Source organism: Camellia sinensis, chromosome 1, assembly GCF_055761805.1.
Source record: "Camellia sinensis isolate YWXY chromosome 1, ASM5576180v1, whole genome shotgun sequence".
Lineage (NCBI taxonomy): Eukaryota > Viridiplantae > Streptophyta > Magnoliopsida > Ericales > Theaceae > Camellia > Camellia sinensis.
Window position 1 is genome coordinate 54970001 of NC_138961.1, and position 11088 is coordinate 54981088.

At 30.1% G+C, this 11088-nt stretch overlaps 1 protein-coding gene across 1 annotated transcript; it reads right to left on the reverse strand.

The window, feature by feature from the left end:
* Positions 1 to 2510: 2510 nt before the first annotated feature.
* Positions 2511 to 4336, reverse strand: LOC114321422 (expansin-A8). The gene is made up of 3 exons (XM_082877524.1): positions 3996 to 4336; positions 3347 to 3659; positions 2511 to 3206 (listed from the first exon to the last, which is right to left on the reverse strand). Exons 1-3 carry the CDS (start codon positions 4135 to 4137, stop codon positions 2903 to 2905), a joined length of 759 nt encoding a protein of 252 aa, XP_082733650.1. The 5' UTR covers positions 4138 to 4336; the 3' UTR covers positions 2511 to 2902.
* Between the last annotated feature and the right edge of the window lie 6752 nt (positions 4337 to 11088).

The window sequence follows — 11088 nt, forward strand, 5'->3', positions numbered from 1 at the left end:
CATGAGCTTCCATGGAACTACACAGTTCAAATCAGTGTTTTGAGGTCTACCATGTGCATTCTATGGAAGTTTGAGGTTGTAGGCCACCCGTGGTCCCTATGAGGTGACATGTTAATTATGTTTAGGGTCCCAAGCACATGGGAAAAAAGGGTTACTTTCTTGTTTATATTTTTTTGCAATTTTCTATTGTCATATCATAAAATTTTTAAATTTTTAATTTTTTTTTTATTATTTATAAATTTAAACAAATTATTTATGAAGTCAGTCAATTAACACTACTGAACCTCCACTGAAACTGGATTTGATTGAGTCATTGCTTTTCATGCTGGATGATAATGTGATTTTATTAGACAAATGTGTAGGTAATTGGTAATGCTGATTTGCTATGAACCTCGACAGTTTTGCATTGACATCAGTTTAGAAATGGGAACATTTGCATGTAAGGCATGATTCAAGTGTTTGGCATATTTGTCATTTGCATGGGAAAGAGGAATTATTCTATCCATCACAGTTCCTGCCCTGTACAACAAACATCAAGACCATGTTGATCGGTTTGCTGATCTGATCCACCAAAAATTTTCAAATCACTACAAAGCAGTAGATGACAGTGTTATTAGCAGATTCGCACGGAGTTCAACCAAGGCAAAGGTTCGCTAATTTGTCCTGCAAACAGTTAATAAGTTGAGTTGCCGGGTAACTTGTTCTTTTCACTGAACTTGAATGATTGAATTCTCTTGATTCTTTGGGTTGTTTTAGGCTGTACAAAACAAGCAGAAGTTCATTCTGAAAATTGATTAGCCAGTTGACTTTGTAGCCAATTTTTGGAGATACTTCTAGGTTTGCTGCCAATTTCAGAGTTTATGCTTATGAATTTTTTCAAGTATTTTGCTCAATAAAAAGAAATTGAGCTACCCCGGCAAAGTAGCAACCATTTCTTTTAACAAGACATGAGTCCAAGCTGAATTTTTTTGCAGCCTTGCTTTTCTTAACCCTCTTGTAGCATATGCACTTAAGAGGGCTGAAGGGAAGAAGTTACAGAAACCTGATGGAGTAATTTTTTTTAATTTTTAATTTTTAAATCTGGGATACAACAACCGTTTTCATACCCAGAATCTCAAAACGATAATTTTTTGCTGTAAACTAGCTTGTCATCTGTTGTTGATTCATGACTGGATTTGGTAACTTTGAAATGTTTACATTTATGCTTTTTGTGTGCACAGTTCAATTTTTCAATTAGTTTGCTTCTTCTCCTTCGCAAAATTTAATTTAAATTGACTAGAACTAACTATTACTGATGCTGAGTGTAATGAAATTTTTTGTGTAGATTTCTGTTTATGTCAGGGTAACATAGTGATTATCAGTCTCTATTCTATTTGCCTTTTAGATCAGTTCTATTCCTATATCTTCCCAACTAATTTTTGGCTGCCTTTTACCTTTTTAGAAGCATCAATTTTTTTACATTACTGATCTAACAAATACAAGGGAACATTGAGGTTACCAAGAATGAAATTAAGTGAAAGAAAATGATATGGGTCGTTTTTATGTCTTCTTGAGACTATGTTTGGTACGCAAGAATGAAATTAGGTGAAAGAAAATGGTTTGGGTCATTTTTATGACTTCTCTCTTTTAAACTTCTTCAATCTATAGTATTTACTTTACTTCATTTATCTTTTCGGCAACTTGGGGCTGTTTTGGTAATAAGTCAAAAAAGCCCAAAGTCAGCTTTTAATCCATTTTAGGTCACATCACTTCTCTCATGAAACAGTAAAAAAAGTCCAAAAAATTAATTTTTAACCATCTTTTCAAAACATCCCATTGTCTTATCCAACACATAAATGGGAGAAAAATCTGTCTCGAAGCCTTATTTATCTTAGTTAATTTACTTTGCTGAAAAGTAGCAAAATTGTCAGAACTCTTATTATTTTAGTTAGGTTGAAGTCTAGTAATTCATTTATTTTCAAACCGACCTATTAACTATCTATTTGTATTATTAAGTAGGTGTAGTATAATTTATAACTGACAATCTACTTGTGTGGTGGTAATTAATAATAAAACCAAACAAAATTATTGATATATCCAAATATTCCAATTTAAATTTAATGATTTCAAATGTATAAAATTGTTTGTATATCCAAATATTATTGAGAGATCTTAAATGTTTTGGACTAAAAATTTTGTGCTCTTGCCTTGAAAGTAAAACATATCCAATTTAGGCTTTGCTTGGGAACAAGCTTATAAGTTAGCGTATTGGTTTATTAACTTATTTAGGTCACATCACTTCTTATTTTTTACTCTTTTTTTTTTTTTTTTTTGTATATTTTTTTGTAATGACCCAAAAAGTAAACTTATAAGTCACTTTCCAAAACAACCATTAACATCCAAATGCTTTGATGGAACAATTATCTTTGACAATTAATATTCTTTAATTTGTCTTTATCGATTGCTTAATTATTTATAATAAAGAAAAATTACATATCAAAATAAAGTATAGGAATGCACAAATGGATCAATGCATTGAAACCTAAATTCATTAATATCAAGTTGCCCCAACTCGGTTTTTATGCCCACTTGGGCATTAAATCTGCAAACTTTATATGATATTCATACAGGCTTGATTTCAATCTAAGGCTGCCAAATAAATATCTATAGCCTTGATTCCAATCTAAGGCCTACAAACTGAACATCTCTGTTTGAAGGTAACTATAACTAACCTTTATTGCATAACAGCAATAAAGTTGTGCTATGCCACGGAGAAAAAAAAAAAAAAAAATTATATGTAGGCCTAAGCGGGTGCTAGTTAACCACCACAGCAATAGACTCTAAATTCTCCGAGTCTCTCCCAAACCTACCCACCCTGAAATTCAATATCATATACAAACTTTGTAATCTTTCTCATGAAAACCTAGAATTGATCCCCCTCGAATGTTTGCCCAAATTGCCAATTAGCTGGTGCTGCGTTGTAGCTGGTGACGGTTCTTCCATCACTTGTGGTAACTTGAAAGGAGAGAGACTGGCTATTGAGGTAGCTGTTGCTTTGCCAATTTTGGCCCCAGTTCCTTGACATGGGTTGCCATCCTGTGTTGGACCCCTTAATTGACACCGATTGGACATCCCCAGCGCCGCCAACGTTGCTGATCAACACTAGGTTGAAGTAAGAATGGCCATTGATTGTAAACCTTATGCCTCCTTTCTTGACACAGGGCACTCTGTCAACACCATAACACAATCATATTAGCAAACTGACATCTAACTGTCCCAAGTTGGTTAAGCATGTGTATAAAAACTAATGGATAGTTGGTTTTTAAGGATGAGTTCTATCAAGGTTCGATTAGAGAGTAATCTATACCTTTGGAAAGACACCGGGACGATTCCAGCTTTGTATTGGGCGATTTGCAAGAAAGCAGGCTCTGCAAGATCAAAGTGCTGGAGGGGAGGGTTGCACCACCCACCATTGTCATTAGATTGAGAAGGGTTGGGAGGGCAGAAGTTAGTAGCAGTGACAGTGATAGTCCCAGGGAGGCACCATTGTGGGTCAGCATTACATTTGATTTGATAACAAGCCCCACAACTCAGCCCATTGTTGAATAGAGCAGTGCTGAGAGCTGCAGTGTTGGTGCCATAGCCTTGGCTGTATAAGTTGCCATACCCACAAGCTCCTCCTGCAATACCCAAATCAAATTTAGCAATTTTCTATTATTAAAAAAAACTAAAAACTAAATAAATAAATAAATCTATTTGAACTCTCAAGGTAAGTATGATGTGAAGTAATATGTGAAAAGCAATGTAACTTTTTTTTTTTTTTTTTTTTTATAATATAAATGTTGATGGGACAGTTGTCTTTTGAGATTATGGTAAAAGTTAGGAATCTTGAGAAGTAGTTAGAAAATGATTTTTGTTGTGTGAATTCAAACTCTGTAAAGTTTGGTTAGCACACTTTATTTTCTAATAACTTTTTAAATTAACTTTTTCAGGTTGTATAATTGTTATTAACTTACCCATTGTGCCGGACGCATCACCCCCACCGTAGAAAGTAGCATGACCACCTTGCCAACCTCCATAGTCACCGTAAGTGCCGCGGAGGCAAAAACTGAAGAAGAAGGGCAGAAGAGAAACAATGGAGAATGCTAGAGCAGCCATTGGAGAGAGAGAGAGAGAGAGAGAGAGAGAGAGAGTAGAAGAATAAATGGGGGAAATGGGTAAGAGCTGCTGAGTACAAGAAGTGGGAATGGGGCATTGCTTATATAGAAAATGGAGAAGACTATTTGAGGGGGCATAGATGGCTAGGTTGGGGCATGTGTAATGTAAGGTAGAAAGTGACAACTTAGCAATGCTCAGATGACCAAAACCACAAAAAATATATATATACATATATATAATAAAAAATAACAATAATAAATACATAAATAAAAGAAACTAAAAACTGAATCAAATATTTAGAGGTGATATGATATACACAAGGATCAGGTTGCACTTGCACATGCAGATGTTCCGACTAACCAACTGCTATGCTCACTTGGCCCCACACTCACATGCATTTCTCAACCGTCTCTTCTTCACATCTACTCTTTTATATTATTATTATTATTATTATTTTTCAACAAGTATATCAATACATAAACGAACTACAAGCATAGAAAACACAGAGACTGAAAAGATTGAATAATGTTATATGTATGAAAAATCTGTACACAAAATGTATGAAAACTCGATGGTGTGTATAGATTTTCTGTGTAAATAATATTTTCTTATACAAGATTTATTAATGGGACTCATTTGTATAAAATTTTGTTTATTCATGTATTTTATATGTCGTGTTTGATTTCTGTTTGATTAAATTTAAAAAAAAAATATTAAAAAAAATATAGTAATATTTTATGTGGACTTTTTTTTGTTTTTTGTTTGAAGGCTATCATATGCCTAAAATTACGGAGGCAAATACGTGTTTACATTAAATGGGGTGATGTGGTCAGGGCACGTTTGGTTGCAGAATTTAGGGGTAGATGTGAATCCACCTTTCACATTACAGTTAGGAATGCATTCTCCCAAGTGATTTGTTTGAGCATTCTAAGACCTCGTTTGAGAATAGATTTTTGAAGTATTTTTTTAATTTTTTGATTAAAATATGATGTAAAAAAATATATATATTTATGATGATTTTTTAATTTTTTTTATAAAAAGATGTGTAAAAAGTAAAGAGAAAAGAGAATATTTGACTTTTTGATATAAGTTTTTAACTTTTTGATTTTTAAACTAAAAAATAATATTGCCAAACGAGATCTTAATAAAAGTCCATTCATAGTATTCTATTAATAATGCAGGTTAGTTTTGATGGTTGCGCAATACTAACATGCATGGACTTTTTATATGAGTCTTTTTAAATATCAATTGATTTTAAGGGAGGATGAAACTCGATCTAATTAATTCTTTGACTAAGTCCTCTAGGTCACTGATTTAATGGCATGTTAATTTGTTAGCCAAGAGCCTCTGGTCAAAAAGTTCCATTATCCTATCAGATTCCTGGTGTGCTAAGTAATAATGCAGATTAGTTTGAGCCACTGATGCATTGGCATGTTTAGAAGTGATGAACTGAGTATATTCAACAGGCTCTTTAAGAAGACTTGTTAACTCTCTCATTCTATTTTACTGTTGCTAACAAGTTAGTTATTATAATCATTATATTAATAAAACTCTTCTAGTCTATACGGAGAGTCTCCCATCTCTTTAAACCATGTGTAGACGACAAGTAAAATAAAGAATACCATTAAGGGGTCGTTTGGCAATGATTTTTTTAGTTAGTTTTTTTATTTTTTTAACTTTTTTAACCTGAGACTTTTTTAGTCGTTTGGTATTCTTGTTTGGCTTTTTTGACTTTTTGACTTTGGAATAACAAAATTGCCCTTAGTATAAAATGATGTTTTTTTTGACTTTTTATTTGTATATGGGGTAGTTTGGTACTTTTATAACTTTTTTGTCTTTTTGTGATTTTGTAGCTTTTTTTTTTTGTCTTTTGTGATTATATAGCCTAGCAAGAATGCCAAAAGCAGGCTAAAGCGCATAAATGAAAAAAATGCTCAAGTAAAATGCATAATGTTTTTTTTTTTTTCCTTGTACTTTAACTATCGGTCAAAAATTTTATACTTCGCCTTCGTTTGGCATACCAAAAAGTTTAATTTTTTAGCTATATTAGTTATAAAAAGATAAAATAGACTATAAAGTCAATAAGACAAAATGTTATATCTAAACTATAATCATTTTATTTTTTCTCTCATAAAAATTAAAAAAATTAAAAAATCTATTCCAAATGAAACTTTTTAACCTCAGATTAAAATAATAAAAAAATTAAAAAGTTAAAAAATAAACCCACCTTTCAAACCAATCCGAAGAGGTTAAAAATTCAAATGAGTAAAAAAAAAAATAAGAAAAATAAGACGATGAATTTTCTAAGAGGATGATGCAAATAAAACTTCCCATTTTGGGAAAAAGGTTGGTCAAATTTTGTTGCCTCTAAGTCAACAAAGAACCACAACCTACCTCCTAGGAGTACCCAATTTTTTTTTGAAGAAAGAGCATAATGAAATTAAGAGCCCCCATGTTCCTTGTTGATTACCACGTTTCAAACTTGTAGTATATGGGTATGGTCAAATGACTTCGAGATCTGTTTTAAGCTCAATAGTGCCTAGTAGCATAACTATTATATATTTATGAAAATGAACTATACATAAATTTCAAGCAAATTATATAATATATATACATATTTGCATTTACCAATCATGTTTTGTCCTTAGAGATGAAGCATCAAACAACAAGTTCTTTCCTTTCAGCAATTTTAATGGCACATATTTTCTAACAATTTTTCCTAACCAATGTAGTTTCAAGGCTGCTTAGTTTTTAAGTTTAATTTTTTTTTTGGCTGATTATTTTAAAATTGAGATCCGCATAGACTAAACGATCATAATTTTTTTTTTTAATTTTTTTTTGTCTTTAGTGTACATTTTTTTTCAATTCTCGTACTTTTTTCTTTTCTTTCAATTTTTAGGATAGTTTAATAGTTTAGACAGATTTGAAAAGCAAAAATTTTTACTCAATATTAAAAAAAGTTTCTAAAAAAAAGACCTTAAAAAATAAATTAATTTATAAGCTGCAGGGAAAAAGGTACACATTTACTTTGTTAAATATAAATATTTCCAATTAGTGAATATTAAATACAAATATGAAGTATTACATCAAATTAGACAATTATACTTCAACAACACATAAGTAGAAGAGGGAATTACATGCAGGTGAGGGAAGGGAAAAAAAAAATTATCAAACACATGGGGGTGTAAGTGTGTTTGCGGTGGAGTGTAAATAAAATTCTGTGCGCCTGCAAGTGTCACTCACCCCTCCATGTCTTGGTAATTTTTTTTTTTTTTTCTAACTCCCACCTACATGTAATTCCCCTTAACTAGAAACCCAACAATTACCAAGCCTAATAAAGAAGTAAATAAACAATTAAATACAATCCCATTATGGTAGAAAAATAATTAATTTTTTCAATTAGCAATAATTAACTTATTGACCTCCTGTGGTCAACTAAGTTTGTTAAATCCTATCTTCAACCTGCAATTTTATAATATCACTATAAAATTACAATTTTAATTCATTCTTAGTTTTAAGAACCTAATGGAATAATTTATTTTTAAACATAAACTCACAAGTTCAACTTGTAATTTCATTAAACATAAAATAAGTTCATTTGCAACTTCATTTGCAAAAAGTGGTGGAATGAAATAAAGCACATTCCTTAACCTTTGATTTTACGAAAGTACCTAAATTTAGAAAATAAACTAAAATTTATGAGTTTAAGAAATTTATTTCAAAACTATCCGTGACGTGTAAAAACCTTCCTTTTCATTAGAAAGAAATAAATGATAGAAAATGAAAATGATAGAGAGTGAAATAAAAGAAAAGGAAAGGAAAGTAAAATATATATTTTTTTTGTATAAATTTGATTAGGATGCAAAGTTTATAAGAAAATAGGAATTCTAATTATAATAGCTACCGTTATAACATATTTTAACTTTATTACATTTTTCTGTATTTTTTGTAAGAAACTAGAAACTTAGTTACCATGCTATTATGAATTGTATAAGAAAATTAACTTTTTTGTAACTTTCACCATTTTCATACTAAAAAAATGAAAAATGTTTGAGGGCTACAATTTTTGTGGCTCAAATGGTTCGAAATTGCCAAAACGAGGGCTACAATTTTTGTGGCTCAAATGGTTCGAAATTGCCAAAACGACGTCGTTTTGGCAATTTCAAAGTTGTTTTGTACTCAAAACGACATCGTTTTAGCAATTTCGAGCCATTTGAGCCACAAAAATTGTGGCTCTCAACCATTGCTTTAAAAAATTCAATTTTTTTTTTTTTTTCATTTCTTTCACTTTCTATAATTTTCATCCTAACCAAAAGAATAATAGCAATGTGAAATTTTCCATCATACCAAGAAAAATAATAATAATAGACATGAAGAATCAAATATTCAGTTGTTACATAAGAATATTAATAATAGCAACATGTAGAATCAAATATTCAGTTGTTATTTAAGAATATTATGGAGAGAAGACTACAAATTTTTTTAAAAAAAATTCACAATAAACAATAATATAAGACTGATTGATAATCGTGGTTTAATACACATGGTTAATCCTGAAATTATGTTACTTTTCTTAATCATCTTCCAAATCATAAGATTACGTGCAAGGAGGGTTTCATAATCAATTTCTTTTTCAATATATATAACAATGACTTATGATAAAAAAAAATCATTATTATAATTAATTAAACATTTGGTGAACTAGGAGGCATTAATTAGTTGAAAAAGTGGGATGAGGTTTCATAGAGGGTCCTACCATGTTATGAGAACATGCAAGTACCGGCCTTTGCGGTCCTTTCTATTCATGCCATCATTTTCATATTTTTGGAGCCATTCATTTTGTTTTCACTTTTCACTTTTCAAAAAATTTTATTATCTTATTTTCTGTATTTTTTTTATTTTTACTAAATTTTTTTAATATTTTAAACAATTTTTTTACTTTTTAGACACACCTAACATAAATACACTTAAAAAATAAAAAAAATATAAAAAAAATCCTTTAAAAATTCACTAAATACCAAAAATACAAAAAAATACAAAAATTTAGTACATTTTTTGTATTTTTATGTATTTATTAATTTTTAAAAATATTTTTTAACAATTTCTTTATTTTTTAGATACATCTAAGTAAGGTGTATTTAAAAAAGTAAAAAAAATATTTAAAATTTAAAAAATATTCACTAAAAATAAAAAAAAATAGGAAAACAAAAAAAGTCAGTTTTCAAAAAACGTAATGTAGAAAACTCGAACCAAACACACTGAATTTTATTTTAATTTTTTTAAAAATATGATTAATTAAACTTAGTACCCTTGTATTTTATTATAATCTCCTTTTGGTTAATCCTTAACTTTTAATTGTGATAGTTAATATCTTACATTTAAGTCAAGTTGAAATGTAATTTTTTTTTGTTTATCTACTGTTAATAAGGTTAACAAAAACTAAAAGGCTAGAGGCCTAAAAAATTTTACACTATCTGTACTCACAGGCCTAAAAAATTTTACACTATCTGTACTCACAGAGACGTGGGTCTCATATGATGTGAGTCATACACACATGTGACTATTGTGTAAAATTTTTAATAATTTGTTTAGAATCCCTAACATTAATCTAACGAAAATTAAAAGTAAATGGATTCAAATGAGATTTGTGAAAGTATAAGGATTAAAATGAGAATTTGATGAAAGTATAGGAGGAGAGTGCTAATGAGACGAAAAAAATGTCACTTTTAGCTTACATGACAACTTGCATTAGCCATATTAATAGTAGCTAGACAGAAATGTGATATTACAATTAAAATGTAGTGGGTTTAATTGTCACCATTAAAAATAAAGAGACCAAAGTAAAATTATAGTGGAAGTTAAGGGTATTAAGTGTAATTAACTCATATCTATTCTATATAATAAAGTAACTTATTCAAAAAGAAAATGAGAATTGACTTGTGGAAAATGAAAACAGAGAGAACATTTGAGATGTTATACCTAGCATTTTCTTTATTATCTCCTTTTTGAAAAGAAAAAATTGCGACATTAAAAACATCCCTTCTTAACATGAATCCAATGCAATTCTCTATCCAAATCTTCCAGTTTGTCTCTTTTGTGAGAGGATATTGTGAAGGTGGAACTGAGGATTTATGCATCTATAAAAGCTATCCCTTCAAGATTTATAAAGCCACAGAAAAAGTTATGTACTCAAAATTTTTATTTAGAATTTAAATGTATCATGTAAATTTTAATTTAGTGACGTATATCATATTCAGAATAAATTTGATCAATATATTTCGAATTGTTGACGATTTTTAAGTAAAAATTATGATTACATAGCATTGCTGATAAAATTGAGGTTTCTAAAATGATATGATATCTTTTCTTTGATATTGATTTCTCAACAAGAATCTCTCTCATGAATATCAACAAATATACAATAAAAAAGATCCAATGCAATTTTTGGCTTTGATCTGAAGTCAGAAAATCATGGCTTTCCAATCAATTGATGGTAAAAATGTCAAAATTTTAAGATCATATATGTACTTCCCTTGATGAATAACTCAAATAAATACTACTAAATAAACTTGAAACAAATTTTGATGCATTTTAGTTTAGCATTTGCTCTTTCTTACATATATAATTTATTGGCTAGTTGGTTAGCCCAGAGATCCTCTACTTTCGAACTTTCACATATATATGTAAGTCTTCTCTCTTATTGATTGACAAAAAAATTAAAAAATTCATGTAATTGATATTATTAACATTTGTTATTTCTTGTAACTAGCTTCAATGTTGTATCATCACAAGGTTGACAAATTTGAGCCATAGGACGTGTAGGGAGCAAATATTCCGGCGAAGCCCGTACTCCTTTCTACCAAGCTCCGTGTCTATCCAATCGTTCTGCGAACACAACAGCGGTGAGCTACCCGGTGGAGTGTGGCCGGAAAACCCCTCTGACGGTCAAGT

What these genes read in the sequence shown, in the direction of transcription:
- LOC114321422 (XM_082877524.1), bottom strand. Translation starts at nt 4,137, where the DNA reads ATGGCTGCTCTAGCATTCTCCATTGTTTCTCTTCTGCCCTTCTTCTTC. An exon ending in TGATGCGTCCGGCACAATGG is followed by an intron (nt 3,660 to 3,995) that starts GTAAGTTAATAA and finishes TGGGTATTGCAG; the next exon opens with GAGGAGCTTGTGGGTATGGC. An exon ending in GTCCCGGTGTCTTTCCAAAG is followed by an intron (nt 3,207 to 3,346) that starts GTATAGATTACT and finishes TGGTGTTGACAG; the next exon opens with AGTGCCCTGTGTCAAGAAAG.